The sequence below is a fragment of the Mercenaria mercenaria genome, chromosome 16, assembly GCF_021730395.1.
Source record: "Mercenaria mercenaria strain notata chromosome 16, MADL_Memer_1, whole genome shotgun sequence".
Classification (NCBI taxonomy): domain Eukaryota; kingdom Metazoa; phylum Mollusca; class Bivalvia; order Venerida; family Veneridae; genus Mercenaria; species Mercenaria mercenaria.
The window spans coordinates 67,722,097-67,741,980 of NC_069376.1; the positions used below are offsets into that span (position 1 = coordinate 67,722,097).

The 19,884-nt window shown below is 34.8% G+C and overlaps 1 protein-coding gene across 1 annotated transcript; it reads left to right on the forward strand.

Annotated features, from left to right (window-relative positions):
* The first annotated feature begins 1,566 nt into the window (after positions 1 to 1,566).
* LOC123540822 (heat shock 70 kDa protein 12A-like) lies at positions 1,567 to 14,389 on the forward strand. The gene is made up of 5 exons (XM_045326137.2): positions 1,567 to 1,698; positions 9,158 to 9,472; positions 10,032 to 10,250; positions 11,171 to 11,306; positions 12,615 to 14,389. The coding sequence occupies exons 2-5, from the start codon at positions 9,167 to 9,169 to the stop codon at positions 13,664 to 13,666; spliced, it is 1,713 nt and encodes a 570-aa protein (XP_045182072.2). The 5' UTR covers positions 1,567 to 1,698; positions 9,158 to 9,166; the 3' UTR covers positions 13,667 to 14,389.
* Positions 14,390 to 19,884: the final 5,495 nt, after the last annotated feature.

Genomic DNA, 19,884 nt, shown 5'->3' on the forward strand with positions numbered 1-19,884 from the left:
TATAATTGTTTACCAATAGTTGGATGTTTCTTTTATAAAAAATAAGGTATAATGAATTATCTGCAAACGTTTCGGATAGAGGCCATCACTTTGAAATTTGTGAGGAAATACTATAAATTACACATTTTTTTTAAAAAACGGCACGGTAAAAGTTTTTAAAAAATTGCAACACAGTGTGAAGCACAGTCAACTGCAAGAATATACCAAGCAAATGCCAATTTTTAAACATTACTATTAGGGGTCTTATAAGGCGGCGAATTGTGATGCCAACCGGCCGCGTATATTTCTGGAGATGGTGACGTGCTTTGGCAGAGATACACTGATCGAGCGGTTGACAGCTTCACATTTTTGCGTACAGGTATGTAGTTTTATCTCTTCTACAGCGGAGGGTCTTAGCTTCATTTTCACTATCTCCTGTACTAAATGGCTGCGAGGAAACCATCCAGCTGGCTTACGGAAAGTCGGTGGTTCTACTCAGGTACCCGCTGGTGATGAAATAAGGCACGGAGGGGCACCTGGGGTCTTCCTCCACCATAACAGCTGGAAAGTCGCCATATGACCTACAGTTGTGTCGGTGCGACGTTAATCCCAACACAAAGCCATTTTCTTCATTGCTCAGGTTGGTGTTTTATGACTTGTCAGAAACATTTAACGCTCAAACCGTAAGATTGTACACCTCCAGCACAGACGTATGAGTGACGCCGACAGCTACAGTCCCCAGCAAAGCAGTTCACGGTGGCAGTTAGAACACCAGACAACTCTTTTCTGATTATTGTAATGTCCCCAGCATGCTTCTCCATTATTTCTAGAGCAATACGATGAAGAGACACTGTGCAGTCGGCATGGTCGTCTGGGCATTTGACATCATAGTCTTTGTTTCAAAGCCAGACACCTGTCCAACATAGCTTATTCTGAATCACTGCAGCAATGATATACTTCTTTTCTGTCATTGTTTCACAGGCATTAATTAAAGGTTATTGGCTTCGTATAGGGAAATATGCACGAGATCTGCAGCGGAAACATTGCGCGACATTAGAAGCGCAATATTCTTCCGCTGAAGAACGAGTGCATATTTTCCGATGCAGAGGTAATAACCTTTTTATTACATACGTATCTACACGTATAAAAGAAATGTTAATATTATGAATTTGTTCAAAAGCCTGAATAAGATTGACAATGCTTAACTAAATAAAAGAATTATCAACGACACACATAAAATTACGTCACGCACCCGATATGTAACTCTGGCTTCAATGTATGGAAAATATTGACATGTCCGGTACCATTATAACTAAACGAGGAGTAGAAACGAGTATGTAATAACAAGAGTGATAATTTATGGTTTAAGATGAAACAATTAGGTTTACGTGGAAAATTTTAAATATGTTCTATGTGCATAACAGTGAAAGCAAGAGTGTGTGTGTGAATATATTTTTGAAGGCGTTTGTTTTTGTGTATATATTTGCATATAGCATATAACATATTTAATAGTCATAGTCGAATGTTACCACATTTACCCACTAATTACAAAACAAAAATATAAATAAATGATAGAAGAATTCTAATGGCCTGAAAAGGAAGCGCCCACGTGTTAAAGTACCGTATTACCTGAATAGCATTTTTCAGATAATTGAACCAGGAAGTTGTTTCCGTATTTGGAAAAGATTTGCGTTTAGGTTTGACCTGACAAAAGGCAAGGTAAGTAACATTTTCCATCATATAATCATTTTTATTATTTAGAATATTTAATACAGTATTGTATTATTTAGGTTTAGTTTTAGGGTATTGGTAAATATCACTGTTACTTAACTATTTCAAGAGTTGAAAACGAAAGTACAGATTCGATAAACGATATTTTCTAAAAATGTCTCTTGTATAATGCACTTGTTTCGCACATCAATATTGACAAATGCCTATAATCTAGATATATCATTCAGCTTTGATGAATTAAGTCGTATAATTAAAAAGTCTTAATTTGTTTTCTAATGATTGCATACGTACTAGTATACAGTTTAACGCAAATATGTGCATCAATTCATTTGTGGGTATTAAGCGATAATTCGGTCAAATCTTATTTTTTTCGGAAACAAAGTCAAATTGTTTTCAATGTAATATAAAAGAAAATATGCGGACATTTCTTTCGAACGGGACGGTGCATGTTACACTGAAGCGTAATATAATATTGATTTGGTTTTCAAAGAAATGAATCAGGAAGTATTTAATTTTTTAGATATGGGGAAACGTTTGTAATAATCAGTTAAACTGATAGTACTTTTCATGACTGTAGCCACATGTTCAATTGTGTAGTCGCGACTCAGCATGCATGGCCATAATTCTTTAATTTGCTGCTAAATAGATTGGACGAACGAATGCGAGATAGGTATATTTAAACAAATAAAAACTATTTTCCATAAGATAACATACATTTTATTGTCGTAAAGTAATACAGTCAGACCTAGTAGAATTAAAGAATTATTGCTTACTATCTGCATCTGAAACATAAGCACTGATGAAAATGTTTAAAAAAGATTAACCCAATTTAAAAACATTGTAAAAGCATTTTTAAAAGGGCATGACAATGAATTATGGGTATTTCTTATCAAGTCTAAACGTCCGACTGTACGAAGGCTGATTTTCAAATACTGGCTTAAGGCCGAGACCCTGCGGGGTGGCTGCAGGTCATATGGGCCGTTCAATAAAGGGTTGTTATATAAACAAATGCAAGGTATCTAAAACATGCCGGTTTCATTGGATAGGTGGTCGCGCTTATAGGTGGTCGCAAGAGCATGTTTGACTGCAGTATCAGCTGAAATCATGTTATATTAAACCTCTCAAGGACCGTTCACTGCCTAACTCAGTTTCAAACAGGACTGTTTAAATGGTTTGAAGGTCCTAATCCGCTTGTACTTTCCCAGGAATGTACATGTACACCAAAGTTCGAAGTTAGACCAAATCAGCTGAAGAGCTTATTTCAAATGGAGTGTCGGGTAGCGATTGCATATTTATTTTAATGTTAAAACGAGTACTGTATTATTTTTTTTCGTCCAAGAAGAAGATAAATTCATATATTAAATATAAATGATAAGGAAGTCCATATTTCTGATGTGTTAACTACTGTCTTTTTACAGATATTATCAATTTATCTGAACACCAACGTTAGTAAACAATCCGAGAGTCTCCAAGAATTCATTGAGGAAGTTTATTTCACTCGGCATTTCAGATTAAACTGGCAAAACCAATTTAAGTTAATTTTTCTGCTATATAACAACTTTAGAAAAATGTTTTAAACATCTTGTACGGTATTTTAATTTTCAGCAGTTTTATTTTTTGTCAAGATGTTGCATTTATTTACATTTAGATATTGGTAAAATTGCATTTTTTTGTGTTAAAAGCGAAAGTACAGAATATTTTCTAATTCTATGCTGACCAAGAAATATATCTTTTCTTCTATGCTTTCGGATAATTACTGAGATACAAGTAAAAAATATCTTCAATATGAAAAATAAATCAAATATATTCTTCTGCACCAAAGAAGAGCCGTTGGTATTTTCGCTTTTGTCCGTATTTGAGATTACATGTGGGGAACATGAATTGTTGCGGAAATGGATAAAATACATATGATTATTTTTGTAAGATGAATTCTATTTCATATTGTAAGCTTTAAACAGAACAGAACAGATAATGTATTTAGACTTTTACATGTGTACACCGTAAAATATACACTTCATTTGAGCATAATGAAACAGCAAAAAAAAATTCACAGTTAAACAGCACGTTCATATTTGACAAATACAGATGATGAATTATTCTGTGTTAGTCATTGATAAAGAAAGTCTGTGTGACAATGCAGTTCTAATTTATAGGCATTTATTCTTATGTAATAACATCGTTTTATATACATATTTCTTATATCAGCATAACAGGGACATATTAAAATAAAATTATACCCGTCCCCAACATCATGGAATTTGTAGTATGTACAGTATCGTTCACCCTCTAACAGCTCTCTTCACACCATATATGCCAGTTTGAACTTGGCTTCGTATCAAGGTATATCAGATACAAATGGATCTTTACCACGGTTTAATAAATTCAGTCTTTCTCATTATGCCAGTTTTGTGTAAAACAGTTTATTATATACTCTTTTGGTTAATATATAGGAATAAAACCTTTATTGTTTACAGATTCTGGATATTCCCACACATAATTAAAGCCGTTCTTTCAAAGTAAACTTTTAATCTTACAAGTCAGCAAAAACAATTTTATACAACATTTACAGTCTCCAACAGTTAAAACCAGTACCATGTTGAAGTGCAAGTTTTTTAAAAGTAGTATTCTCATGAATCTAAATATGTCCTTCTGATTTGATCAGTTGTATTGCAGAAGTGTTTAAATACTTTTTCTAAAAAATTGTCTTAAGGTATTAGACCCCTAATAGCAATGTTTAAAATAAGGCATTCGCTTTGTATACTCTTATAGCTGACCTTGTTTCGCTCTGTGTTGTAATTTTTAAACCGCTTTTACCGTGTCTTTATTTTTATGAATTTTGTATAATTTATGATATTTCCTCAAGGCCAAGTAGAGACAAAGTTCAAAGTGATGGCCACTGTCTAAAACGTTTGCAGAGAATTCATTATACCATTAATCTTGATAAAAGAAACGTCACACTATTTGTAAACAATTATAAAACACAAAATAAAACTGTCAATATCATTTTTTCTAGGGTTCCTAAAATAAAAGGATTTAATTAGGCAGAATTCAAATTCCAACATTGAAATTTAAGGTCGAGTACTTTGGGACTGTTTAAAATTTATTCACTTCATTCCAAAATGACCTTGGGGCAGAAGTAAAACCTACCTACATTTCTTCCACAATATGTAATCTAGAGTAATGTCAGAAATAGAGAACTTTTACCACATGAAACTCAGTATTTTTAAGATATCTAACTCTGTTCCCTTCTAGTTCAGAGATAAGTTCGTTTTGAACAGCAAGAAATCACTTATCAATTGAAATTCTTGCATAAAACATTTGTTTTTTGCCGATTTCGGGCATGCACAAACAGGGGAAAAAACGTGTACAAACAAGGAGATTCTCGTGAGCACGCGCTGTTGGTGAACGTTCTGAATATGCTGTTGCGGGTCCAACGTAAGCAAATTATGGATCCCGAATCAATTTAGGCCGAAGTCGATAGGTCCGAGATTTATGAAATCTTTTCATCTGCATTTTTATTAAAAATATCATTTTTCAACCTAACTTTACTTTAACTTGTAATAAGTGCTACCTCTCTTGATACGCGACTGCATTGACGTTCCGTATTATTTTATTGTTACGCGTATTTGACTCAAAGTAAGTTTACAGGCCGCGATTTAATCCCTGAAAATAATAGGCAAACAACATTTACAAAAATACAATTTCGTTTTCCAAATTGATTTGAATCGAGAAAGTTGACATGCTAACTTTAAATCTTACACTAAAACTTTTAAAAAATGTTTGCGTCTACTTGACACATCTATGCAGTCTACTGATGTAGTGATGGTGTGTAATGTAAAGCATAAACATGACGAAGCGTAAAGTTGAAGGATGTTTCCATAGTAAATGAACATTTGATGAACAGACGGTATTTATTATATATTTTTCAATTTATTTGTAGATCTCACCAACCATGTTTGAGTTTATAAATCCAATCTAAGTTGATTATATATCGATGTTGGAAAAATTCAAATTTTTGTGTTTATCAAACTTTGATCGCGATGGGGTGGTGTGCAAAGCAAATGTTTCTAGTTACAGGCCTAGAGATTTCATTTTTAACGATATGAAGAATATAGGTATCGATACCAATTTCTATTAAACGATAATGTTTACATTTAAAAAGCGTAAGGGACAGACTATTAATATAAACCAAGTTGTGTAAAGATAGGATGCCGTTTATGCCCTTTTTTCATAATTCCGAGCCTCTAAAGCTAAAGTTCCTGCCGATATATTGGAAAAAGGGGAAGTCCTATTTTACTTATTTTACATATATTTAATATTAAAAAAATTACTACAACAAGAATGTCCGTTCGACATGTATAAAATGTGCACTGTTTCTGTAGGCCCTGGAAATGCATAAATAAAACATGTGTCCATAACAACCTGAAACGGCCGACTTCGATCGTCTAATGTCAGATGAATTGTCTTGTTTTTTTCCGATATTTCCAGCACTAGTTGTGTTTTATGCAAGAATAGCGATAACACACGTTTGTTTCGTCAAACATCATCTGCAGAACCCCAAGGGCTATGTTGGTGCAATCGCCCTACGGGCTCGTTCACCAACCAATCCCTTGGCATTCTGCAGATGTTGTTACACAAAAAAACGTGCGTTAACCCTACATTGTTCCACTTTTGTACAATAAATCAATAATAAGTCGTGAAAAAGTTAAAACTTACTACAAAACAAAAGGAATACAAGAAAAAAAGGTCCAAGTGAGGCTTGAATCTATGCCCCCTATTTTTTTTAAGTCAAAGTAGGTTTATTGTAATTATGGATCTAATACCTTAAATGACTGTATGTGCGTCCTGTTTAATTTCCGTTAGGGCTATCGCCTGCTCCCTGTGAACGCGAAGCGCGAAGGGACAATAATACGATGGCAAAGCGTGACAGTACGATGGCGAAGCGCGACAGTACGTTGGTGACACTACGATGGTGAAGCGCGACAGTGCTATGGCGAAGCGAGGCAGTACGATGGCGAAGCATGGCAATAAGGTGGTGACACTACGGTGGTAGTACTGTCTTCACCATCGTACTATCGTGTTATCACCATCGTACTGTCGCGCTTCGCCACCGTACCGTCGTTCCCTCCGCACGTGCAAGCGCTGGTCCTAACGGAACACCGCAAATGATTGTATGCGAATATGTTTATTTTTACAAACGACAAATTTCTAAAAACAAATTATTCTCTATTTACTTTATAAGAAAGAAACCCCGCTCTTTACAGTTAGCAAGACAGTACATGTTATAATTTATACCTGTTGAAGATTTAATCTTAGGTGATTTGGTTTTCAAAGAATTGAACCAGGAAGTATTGAGATATCTCTATCATATTTTGCATACTTGTTTACCATCATGACCCCAGTCTGTAAAAAGGAGGAGGCAACTCTATCAAGCATTTTGACTGAATAATGGCCCCTTTTCGACTTAGAATATGCTTATTGCAATGTTAAAGTTTTACTCATAGCTGATATTATACTATCAAGCACTGAGAATAGTCGAGCGCGCTGTCAACTGACAGCTCTTGTCCATTTTGTATGAAAAAGATACAAAGTTATTCTAAGCAACCACTCAGTGGTCATTCAAAAGCGGTCTCCAAGAGCGAATGGTCTTTGAATCCAGGGTTCATAGTAAAAGTTGTATTATAGTGATTTAAACACATTTTTTTTCTCTGGCTAATGAAGTCTTTTTGTTGTGTGTATGTGGGGTGGTCAGGGATTAACGACAGTCCGACTCAATTATTGGTCATAATGCGACTGTCCAGCTTCAGCTGGTGGAGTGAAACCTCAGGTGCCCTTTCAGTCATTATTTCAAAGACCTTCGTAGATTCACTTACCTATTTGTAACCCAGGTGGATGGCTTCCTCACAGGACAGGCTATTTACCCCAAGCTAAGTTGCTAATCAACAGCGGTTAAATGTAACCTTAACTACTCGGCCACGGAGACACCATCAGTCCTATTCATTGTGCTTTATACACAGAGTACTCTCAATACAAAACCATGAGTGTTTAGTACATAAACATTTTATTGAATTACTGTAGCAGTATGCACAGTAGTTGATATATTTAGATGAGCTTAGACCACACTTTGTTTTTAAAATGTAATACCTTGGTTTAGCTATGTTTTAAAGCCATAAAATATACAGTTAAAAGATAGACAGAATTATAAAACGATAATAAAAGCTGATAAAGTTGTGAACACAGTACCGTGTCATTTTATAGTATCTTCGTATTATCAAGGTATTATCATAAAGTTCATAATGGGAAAATAGGTCACGTGATAACGATTTGTCTTTAGAGGAGGACATTTTGCATGCAGTGAACTGACAAACAATTGAAACATATAGGTCGTACTGATATCTAATGTCTTGTAACAATTTAGGTTTTGTTTGCGGCAGAAGTGACCATATAACGCACAATTCAAAAGGAATAAATGTCAACATGATCAGACATCCCAGTTTCCACGAAAATACAGTCATTCTAATCGGCCTAATATTAATGTTTGAGCTCTGTACACGTTTATCACTACATCTACGCTCAACAAAATTCCTAATTGGTCAGTTTAAATTGTATTACTATTTTGTTAATAATGCATGTATTCACACGAAATTTCACATACCGATATTTGAATAGGTACTGCAGCTAATTATTGATTTATTTTTGGCGACTCACAGCCAAAGTAACCGCATTAGGCGGACTAACATTACATATTTTGCACGTGCAGGGCATGTGCACCAACATGCACGTGTTCGTTTACACTTTTGGCATTACTGACGAAAGTCCTACCAGAAAAACACATATTATGGTGAAATTGACACAAAAGCAACGCGATAGAGCTGTCGGAATGTTGCTAGCCGGGACACATTTACGACACGTGTGTAATTATGTTTGCAATTTCAAAAGAATTATGATATAATTAGTTTGTAGCTATTACTTTTATGGTTATTTCCATTTCTAACCTTATTTCCGTTTACAAGAACCTCCAATCGTTGATTATCTACCATACGCGCTCTTTTGGCAAAATTCAGCCGAAGGGCAATTCATTGAAGTGACTGATTTTGAGTTTTGTTGTAAAATTCCGACAGCCCGAGCGCGTTGTTCTTGTGTCAATTTTACAATGATACGTGTTTTTCTAGTAGGACTTTCGTCAGTAATGCCAAAAATGTTCACTAACAAGTGCATATTGGTGCACATGCCCAGCACGTGCAAAATATGCAATATTGGACAAAACGCCTAATGCGGTTACGCTGGCTGTGAGTCGTTCAAAACTAAATCAATAATTAGCTGCAGTACCTATTCAAATATCGGTATGTGAAATTTCTTGTAAATACATATAGTAACGCAATATAAACTGACCAGTTAGGAATTTTGTTAAGTGTATATACGTTATTGCATTTCAAATTATTTTCAGATACAATTCATGGCACAATCAAAATTATCCAGTCATCTTCTTGTGGCTGCCTTTGACTTCGGAACAACATATAGTGGTTATTCATTTTCTTTTCGTGACGACCCACTTAAAGTACAAACAAATCAGGGATGGAATGCAGGATCAGAGAAACTGATCTCCCTCAAGACACCGACTTGTGTTCTACTGAACGATAAAAAAGAGTTCCATTCGTTTGGATTCGAAGCTGAAAATAAATATGCTAGTCTCGCAGAAGACAATAAACACAGGGGATGGTTGTTTTTCCGACGATTCAAAATGTTGCTGCATAATAACGAGGTAGGTTGATTATCCACAGTTAAAACATCTTTTCGCAAGAAAGTGAAATCAATTTGTTTTTAGGAAAATGTAACAAACATTGTACCTGTAAGTTTTCTTCAAGTACAATTTACTTTATAAACGGACAGAAACAAACTTAAACTAGTTGACAAGGGCATTTAGTAAGTTTAATGAACGTAAGGCTATGAAGAGAAGCCAAAATTTCGATTCTCGCGGAATGGGTATGTTCCCGCTGACGATTTAAAAAGACGTCATCATCCTCTATCTTTGAAAAACTTGCTGTTTTACCAAAATACTTGTCAATACTTGTCAATGCGACTCTACATACAACAGAGTTGTTTTAACATTATAACATCTGAAAAGAACTTTATATCTAATGATAATTTCTGTTTGGGAAAGATGCCAGTAACATTTGTGTAAAATGATATACATCATTAGACTTTTTATAATGTAACCATTTTGAATAGTCAATACTGTCTTTTTGTTATATTAACTAATGGCATTACGTATTTATAAGTAGGTAAATAACCTATTTCATAGAATTTTACTTACGTTGCAGAGCTTGTCAAGAGCAACAACTATTGAGGATATAAATGGAACCAAGATGCCAGCAATGACCATATTTTCCATGTCAATCCGATATCTTAAAGACCATTTCTTAGAGCAGCTTAATAAACAAACAACCGGTGTGGAAGAAACAGATATACAATATGTGATAACGGTTCCAGCAATTTGGGACGACATCGCAAAACAATTCATGAGAGAAGCTGCTGAACAGGTAATGAGTTTACTGAGATCCTAATGTGAAAATAGGAAAGCTAGCAGTTTCAGCTTGATTGTCGATTGACAAAATGTAGCTCTTTACACTACAGTCAAAGTCACAAATGAAGGTAATAGCTGAACATGGCTTATTTCTTGTTCGGCCTATATAACTCACCGTTTATCATGGATTTCTAATATGACTTGGCAATGAGACGAAATTCCGCGCGCACCACCTACATCCATAGCATACTAAGTAAATGTCATGGTCATACTCAAAAGTCATAACTTCATTTCTCTTTTCTCGTCAATAGGTTTGTGACGTGTGTAAAGCCCTGATTCCTAGATCAAAAACAGGAACAGTTTAAAGATTTTAGGGTATTTTATGCAGATGATTTTGAACATCCTGGAGCAATATAGTGTTTGAACTGTCCGTACGCCAGGCCGTCCGTCCGTCCGTCACTCATTGTGACTTTCGTGTCATCTGAACCTTGTGTACTCCACTTCTCCTACAGTTTTCTACCTTTTCAAATAGTATTGTACATCATCAACAGGGCGTGGACACTCATTTTTGGGGACTTACATGTCCAATCATTATTTCGTGAGTTATTCTCCATTTTTGAACTTTTGCAAAAATTAGAAATACCTCCGTACTTTGTGTAATCAACTCTTCCTACAGTTTCCATCTAATTCAAATGAAATGTGGTATACATAGTCAACGTGAAGTGGTCATGCACATATTGTCGGGACTTTAATGAATGATCATAATTTTTGTTTTGGTTATGCAAGGCCATACATCAACTGCATCTTGTGTACTCCGACACTTCTACAGTATAGTGTCCTTCCAATTCAAATGGAACTTGGTATCATCAACATGAACTTTAAATGCATATTGTATTGGGATTTTCCTTTTTGTTTATGCGTTTCCTTGTATTTCAGGCGGATATTGACAAAGATCGCCTAAAACTTGCTTTAGAGCCTGAAGCCGCTTCCATTTGGTGCCAGTTAGTTACAACAGAAGCAAAGGGTGCTCTTTCCGGATCCGGCACAAAGTATATGGTTGTTGATCTGGGTGGTACGTAGTTATTTGAACTTACTCACCAGACTACTAAGGCAAATATAGGAATCCAAGTCGTAATCCGCGTATAGTGAAAGTTTATGCCGAGAAATATTACACATTAATCAATGTATTATAAATAAGTTAAATACCACAAATAATGCTCTGTACCTAAAATAAAAGTTTTGCTATTACAGCCCGATATTTTGACATTTGCCAGTAACAAAAGGTTAATGATGGGAAATTGTACACCGAAAGAAGGAGTTAGTTATGCTTAAATAAATTATCAGATATCAATACATTGTTGTTATTTTACAACTGCGTTGATTGTATCTTAAAATAAATAAAAACATGATGCTAATCAAGTATTATACTGTTAATAAACATGTGTTTTGCATTACATTCATGTAATAGACCCGAGGTATGCCAATTAGGCTGGTGCTGGAGGTCTCCGGCTGATATGATAGACAGGGATCCACTTCTGGGCCATTGTGAAATACAGTTTATAGGCAATTTTAATTTTACTATAAACGCAAAAGTCCCGTGTATCAACAGATTTGTGCTCTAACTATTAGATCAGGGGCCGTATTCATAAAGCATCTTAAGCATAAGTATAAGAAATTGATTATTTACTTAAGTATTACTTTAATAGGTTAGAAATTCATTTTACTCATAATAAGTATATTAGTTATTCATAAAGCAACGTAATAAGTAATTCTTGTTTTTTATTGTGGACGAAAACATTTAAAAAAACACATTAATTTCAGACAGATACAACTTGCACAATTATGTTTAATGTGCTTTTATCTGAAAACAATACTTTAATCGTACTCACCACGCTATTTTATTTTCTGACTTAAGTCATTTCTTACGTATCTTAAGTTTTAGCTGTTTTATGACTAGAACTTAAGTTTTTACTTAGACTTAAGTTGAAATCCCCACAAACTTAAGTAAAATCTTAAACTTAAGTCAAAACTTATACTTAAGATGCTTTATGAATACGGCCCCAGGTCTACCTTAGTTGACAGTGTTAACTAGCAGTGATAAATCGAGAAATTCTAAAAGTAGCTGTTATATATTTTGCCCTTTTCATAAACTGCTCAATGATAATCTAACTGTCTAAAGGAATATTTGATTCCGGTATTAGAACAAAAATATCGAATTGTTTTACATGGAACAGTAGTAACTGTCAATATTGGGAAAACAACCGTCAACTGTGGAAGTGCTTTTTATCATACTTTATTTAAAAGATTATTTCATTGACATTTATTTATATTCTCTCATTAAAAGAATAAGCTGATAATCAATTTTCTCTACCTTGTCAAGGTGGTACAGCTGACATATCTGTTCACGAAAAGAATAAAGACGGAACGTTAAAAGAATTGCATAAATCTAGTGGTGGTCCTTGGGGTGGCATGTACGTCGACAACAACTATATGACATGGTTAGAAAAGTTGTTCGGAAAAACCGCTCTAGAGAAACTGAAGAAAGAAGAAATGGCAGAATATTTTGACCTGCTAAGAGAGTTTGAAATTAAAAAGAGATCCGTTACGTCAAAAACAGAAGACCATATAATTTTCCGAATTTCTGCAATCCTGAAAGAAATCTGCGAAGAGGAAGAACATACCTCTCTAATGGATAAAATGGCGTCGCTTCAGCTTGGGAATAAGATTTCCATCAGAAGAGACAAAATGAAAATCGACCCTGCTATTGTCAGAAGTTGGTTTGATGAACCGATTGACAACGTTACCAAGCACGTAAATATGCTACTTTCTGAACCTGGAATGAAGGGTGTAAGTTCAATTATTTTGGTTGGCGGTTTTGGAGAAAGCACGTATGTTCAAGAGAAAATTAAGAAAGCTGTTTCTTCTAAAACCATCATAGTACCAGAGGAAGCAGGCTTAGTTGTTTTGAAAGGAGCTGTACGGTTTGGTCATGAGCCAGACGCTGTGTCTGCAAGGGTCATGAACTTTACATATGGAATTGCCAAGACAGTGTCATTTGATGATACGAAATACTCAGCATCGTTAATGGAAATCATTGGTGGCAAGAAGAAGGTTGATAACATATTTGATATTTTTGTAAAAATAGGGGACACGTTAAAGCATGGCCATGAAGTAAAGCGGAATTATCTTCCTGGCTCTTTAGACGAAACTTGCATACGCATCTATCGTTCTACAGATTCAAATCCCGAGTTTACTACAGAATCGTCATGTAAAAAAGTTGGACAACTGGAGATTGAACATAAAGAGGGAAACAAACTGAAAGACAAAGAGTTTGATGCCATATTGATATTTGGCGAAACAGAACTTATTGTAAAAGCAAGAATTTTGAAATCGGGGAAGGAGTTTTATACGAGAATTAACTGTTTAAAATAATCTGAAAGCGACAACTGTGACTAAAACACTGTGCCCCCCATAGAGCTTAAGAGTTAAAGCAACTTCAATTACTATAAAGTTAAATCGGGGCTTATATTTACGCATCAAATTTCAGTTAGTGTTCTGTTGATATAGGGAACACAATTTATATCCGTCTTTACCTTGTGTTTACAGTTAACATACTGTTAGTTTAAATCCACAAAGATTTAATGTTATCTTTTACAAGAGATGTTTTTTGAAAACGCTTTATCGAGTGTACTTATACTCACATAATTATAACATTTCTTTTTCATATACATTTACATTTACATTACATACAAACAACGGATGAAAATATTTTCCCCAAAAGAAACAATGATGGATATCCAACAACTAAAGCCAAACTACGAAATAACAGTTGGAACTATTTGTTACTTACTGTGAAAATATTGAAGAGAATAAACGTTTAGCAGAGGACATTTTATTCCTCATCTTGAGGTCTCATGTGATTCAAAAAATACACAGTGTCATTGATTTTGTCACTGTTATCAGCAAACTGTAACATTTCCTACCCATAACAAAATTGATCGAAATATTCACTGTTACTGGTCCGCTATATTCATATCACCATGCAACAAAGTAAAGTTTCATTTGTTTAGTTTTAATTGACGGAATAGTTTTGAATTATATTTGTTTGTATGTATCCTTACATTTATCGGTATTAGTACTCCGTATTCAATTGTATTGTGTCTTCACTCTTTGATCCGTTGTATTTTGTTGAACTTTTGCTTTTTATCGTGTCCAGTTATATGTGTCTAGCCGTGCAGATAACTTGTCAATCTGATTAAAATCTCGATCTTCTCGTACACGAAAATCTGACGATGGCCAGTTTTTCTCTGCGTTCGCACCGTATCGGATTTCCGAAAACGTTATAGTTCAGCCAGTGAAATCGCTTGTTCACAGAATTAACGTAGGCTCATTCGTCAAAGTGGCACTGCCCATTTTGCTTTGAGTGCTATCAAAACTGTCGGGGAAAAAGTGAAAACAAGATTCAGCTGACAAAAAGGGTCCTTCTAGCGCACATGCAATGATTTGTCTTTTAAGAAAATGTTATTTTAGCATTATATTACAGATGTTTAATATGACAGTGATGAAAGTTATGTTCAATATAAAAATCCGGAAGTAGCACTCCCCCGTATGTTTTCGTCACGTGATTAAAACAAGCGAGCACCTGCATAATTATTATATACACAAAAATATTTCACATATTCATTTACGAAACGCGGTGAAATAATCTAGACAGTCAATTTAGATGGGTCGGTGTATGTGCGTGCGTCTGTCCGTGCGTCCGTCCGATTTAAAGGTCAAGGTCACAGTTAGAGGTCAAATGTGAAGTTTGTTCGGAACATTTCTTCTTCATGCATGATGGGATTTTGATGTAACTTGGCATTAACGTCCTCCATTATAAAACGGATTGTCATGCGCAAAAACCAGGTCCCTAGGTCTGAGGTCAAGGTCACACTTAGAGGCCAAAGGTGATGGCGGGCTCGACATTTATCCCGTTGGTATGCAGAATGTATTTCTAGTTTCATAACATGATTATTTGGCAGGAGTTTATTTTAAGATCATGCATATTCATTGTAATAATCTCTGTTCTACAGTATCAAATATTCAATGCACGGTTTAGTACTCTATATGAATTATAGTTCCTTGTCAGCCTGCTGTTAATAACATGCATTTCACAACAGATTTACGTAAAGACGTACACATTGGCATAGAGGCTATTTGTAATGAATATGCGTAAGTCCAAGATGGCAGCGCCCTACTGGTATTCGGATACCTTTGATAATACCCTTGTGTCCATTACCTGCTCAGTCAAGTGTGAAATGTTAACCATAAGTGTTCCTTCTCTAGAGAAGGAGCACTTAAAGAACTAAAACCTAAGCAAGTGGATGTTTTTCACGAAATAATGAACGGGAAAGATTGTGTCGCTTAACTTTCAATGCGGTCGTCGTAAGAATTATCAGCGCGTGTTAATCGCACTTATTAAATTGGGATCCCAGGCTCATGAGGCTAAATATAGATTTGTTTTGGACTTGAAAGCAAGGCGTTGATTGGTTAGTGGAAATCGCGAGAAGGTGAACTCAGACGGTTAACTGTCAGATCCTCATGCGTAGCGTTATTGAGAAGATTATTTTAATCAGATTGCTTGTTTTGTAAGAGAGAATATGTTTTGATTAGTAAGCTATGCTTTCTCCGCGAATAACAACTTTTTTGAGTGAACTAACATTTGCACGGCATTTCATACATCGTTCTGAGAATCGGTTTGTTTTGAACAGAAGTTCCACCTCCTAGTTTATATCCTTTTGTAAACTGTACTTACCTGTGGACAGCCGACTTCATTTACTATATCTGTATAAGTCTACAATTCCTAGACGTATCTGATAAGTTATTCTATTTGACAATAATCTTTTGTTAGTATCCTTTAGAACTTTCCATGCTGCAAACAGAGAATCTATTCCAACAGACGATTATTTGTTTTTGAATGTTGAATATGTTTTTATCTTGATAAAGATATTGCAACAATCTGGGGAGGTTAAGGTAAATCCCGGTCCGATAAACAATGATGAGGTCTTTCATCAATCTAATCTATAAGAAGGATCAGAAACAAACTTGATTTTGTAAGAGACAACTGGTTAGAGTTTGATTTGCTCTGCTTTATCGAAACGCATTTAGATATTTTAGTTGACATAGAAATTTTGAAGTTAGACAACTATAGTGAGCCTTATCGCAGAGATAGTACCAGTCATTCAGGAGGCATTTTAATATATGTCACAGAACATCTTATATCTAGTAGAATTTTTGATCTCGACATTAATCTACCAGAATCATTGTGGCTTAAAGTAAAATGTCGAAGTGAATTATACTTAATTGCTTCAGTTTACAGACCGCCTAATAATACTGTCGATTTGTGGGAGAGACTAAATATTTCTATTGAAAAAGCTTTTGATTTAAGCAATAAAATCTTGCTGCATCAACGAGGACCAACTAAATTTTAACAATCACAAGTTAAGAGATATACTAATGTTAAACGACATGGTTAATGTTATAACAGAACCGACGCGAATAACGCCTCAGTCTACAAATCTTCTTGATGCGATTGTTATTTCAAATAATATTTCAGTTTTGCACCATGGTACATTTGATACACCGACAAATATTAGCGATCACTTAAATACTTTCATTACATTAAATTTGACCGACCCTCCTCAGTACCGTACAAAAGGCGTGTCTGGAATTATAAACGTGCAGGTTTCTGTAAATTAAACGATTTTATTAGAAAAACAGACTGGTCATTTATAAATTCAAATACTATGGATAAGGCATCGTGCCAATTTACTAATAGATTTACTGACTGCATTCCAACCAGTTATATTACAATAAGACCTAATGATAAGCCATGAGATGACTCGGAAATTCGTCGTGTGACCCGACAAAAAGACCATTTACATTTAAATAATCTATTATACTCAAAGCAGTCAGGTTTCATACCAGATCATTTGACAGTCTATCAGTTATTAGAAATTTACAATCAATTTTGTCAGTCATCCAATTCTAAAATACCGACATGTATGGTGTTCTGTGACATTTCAAAGGCATTTGACCGAGTGTGGCACGAGGGTCTGATTTTCAAACTTAGACGAAATGGCATTAATGGTAATCTTTTGCTCTGGGTAAAAAAAACTATCTTAAAGAACGTAATCAAAAAGTGTTTGTTGAATCTTCTTTTTCTGATACGAAATTTGTATCCACCGGTGTTCCCCCCAGGGCTCAGTTCTTGGGACTTTCTTATGTGAACGATATTACTGAAAAATTATAGGTGTACTGAATATGAGAAGCAATCTCTAGAAAAACTACAGTATGAGGCTGCTAGAGTTGTCACAGGAATAACCCGATCTATCTCCATTGAAAAAACTAATAACAGAAATAGGCTGAGTTTCATTAAGAGACAGACGTATTATTCAAAAACAAACTACTGTTACAAAGCAAGACAAGGAGAGCTACCAGATTATCTGGCTGATTTATTTCCCGGAACTGTATCTGAATCAAACTCATACCGACTTCGTAATAGCAATGACTACGTAACATTAGTCCGACGTACCCAGATATATAATTCATCATTTATTCCATCTGCCACTTCTCTCTGGAAATGGATATTAGAAACTCAGATTCATTGTGTATTTTCAAAACCAGATTAAAGGCAAAATACAAAGTAGATACAACTCCTAAATATTTTTGTATTGGTGACCGAAACTTTTCTGTATATCATGCACGCATACGCAAAGGTTGTAGTAACCTGAATGCTGATATTTTTCACACTCATTTACGTAACAACTCTTCATGTGAATGTGGTCATCAAAACGAAGACGCCAATCATACTTTCTTTAGCTGTAAAAATTATCATACTCAGAGAATCGTTTTGTTTCACGAGACACGTATATTTCATCCGCTAAACCTACAAACAATTCTATTTGGGAATGATCAATATATGGAAGATGAAAACACATAGGCAGATTCTAATGACACTTTCTTAACTAATAGACGACATTTTAAAATGCTGGACAAGCCTCTCTCTCTCCATCATTTTATTACAAATTATTTTTATAATAATAACACGACTTTTATATTTATTTTATTTCCCCGCCTAGTCACTTTATGTTATTTCTATTGGGAAGGGCCAATTTTTTTATTGATATTGAAATAACTTGTGGCTCGACCCATTTACTTATTTTCTTGGCTGTACATGTACATTTTTGATATTTGTTATTATAAATGTAAATAGTAATAAGCAATAAAATATGATTAAACTAAACTAAATTTGTAATCGGCATTGTTTTGTGAAATTTGCGTATTTCCATGTTTGCTTTTATTAAACTACTTTTCATATATCTGAGTTTTAAGTTGTGTGTTTTTAGGTTTGTAACCCGATAGCAAAATAAAATGTGTTTTCTGTATACAAATGTACATATAATATTTACTCTTACAATTTTCGAATCCACTTTGCATTGGTGTAGAATGTAGAAACTCGGAGTCTTTCACATTTGCTGCAGACAAACCTTTTGTGTATAATTTACAATCTTTCAATTATTTCATTGTCCTTTCGTTGTTTGATTTAGAGGTTAATACACCACAGAGCCGGACCGGGAGCCGATTATCACTTCTCGACCCGGCTCTTGGACCGTATTCATAAAGCATCTTAAGTATAAGTTTTGACTTAAGTTTAAGATTTTACTTAAGTTTGTGGTGATTTCAGCTTAAGTCTAAGTAAAAAACTTAAGTCCTATTCATAAAACAGCTTAAACTTAAGATACGTAAGAAATGACTTAAGTCAGAAAACAAAATGGGGTCGTGAGTACGATTAAAGTGTTGTTTTTCAGATGAAAGCACTTTAAACATAATTGTGCATGTTGTATCTGTCTGAAATTAATGTGTTTTTTTCAATGTTTTCGTCCACAATAAAAGCCAAGAATTACTAATTAAGTTGTTTTATTAATAACAAATATACTTAAGTAAAATAAATTTCTTACCTAAGTAATACTTAAGTAAATAATCAATTTCTTATACTTATACTTAAGATGCTTTATGAATACGGCCCCTGGTGTGTATTTAGCAAATAATCAAGGCCTTCGGGTGGTTTATTGTTTCTTTTACCACGGTTCAGAGTTCAGATGAGTAGTAATTGAACAACGAGGGCGTTAGCCCTCATGTTTAAATACCGAAGCACCTGAACGATGAACTGTGGTAAACCAGACGATAAATCACAAGAAGGCCTTGATTGTTTTCATTCTGATATGTTCAATGACATATTTTAAGAAATATTATGCTGGATTTCATTTACCCATTTAGGAGTAATATATCAGACGTCATGTGGCAATTGTTTATCGCAGAATATACAGAGCTTGATTTCCGTCTTTGTTTTACCGGAAACCAAACGAGTCATGTTAGAATAATGTTTTTAATACATATGTTTGGTTGCATTACTCAAGAGGGTTAATTACAACTCCTGACGCTAGTTTTCAGCGGCTTAATAGTTTGTGGGTACTTTTGTCTCAAAATCTGTTTAGTCGTACAATATAGGGTTAATATGGGGAAATATAAGTGAGTGCACTAAACTTATTCTAGCACATTTAGACAAACTACAGACTTTCTTGACGGTAAAGAGCGAAGTAAATTCGTAT

Bases quoted from the DNA above. Each gene is read 5' to 3' on its own strand.
- LOC123540822 (XM_045326137.2), top strand. From the start codon at position 9,167: ATGGCACAATCAAAATTATCCAGTCATCTTCTTGTGGCTGCCTTTGAC. The intron at 10,251-11,170 runs GTAATGAGTTTA...CTTGTATTTCAG, and splicing joins TGAGAGAAGCTGCTGAACAG to GCGGATATTGACAAAGATCG. The intron at 11,307-12,614 runs GTACGTAGTTAT...TACCTTGTCAAG, and splicing joins TATGGTTGTTGATCTGGGTG to GTGGTACAGCTGACATATCT.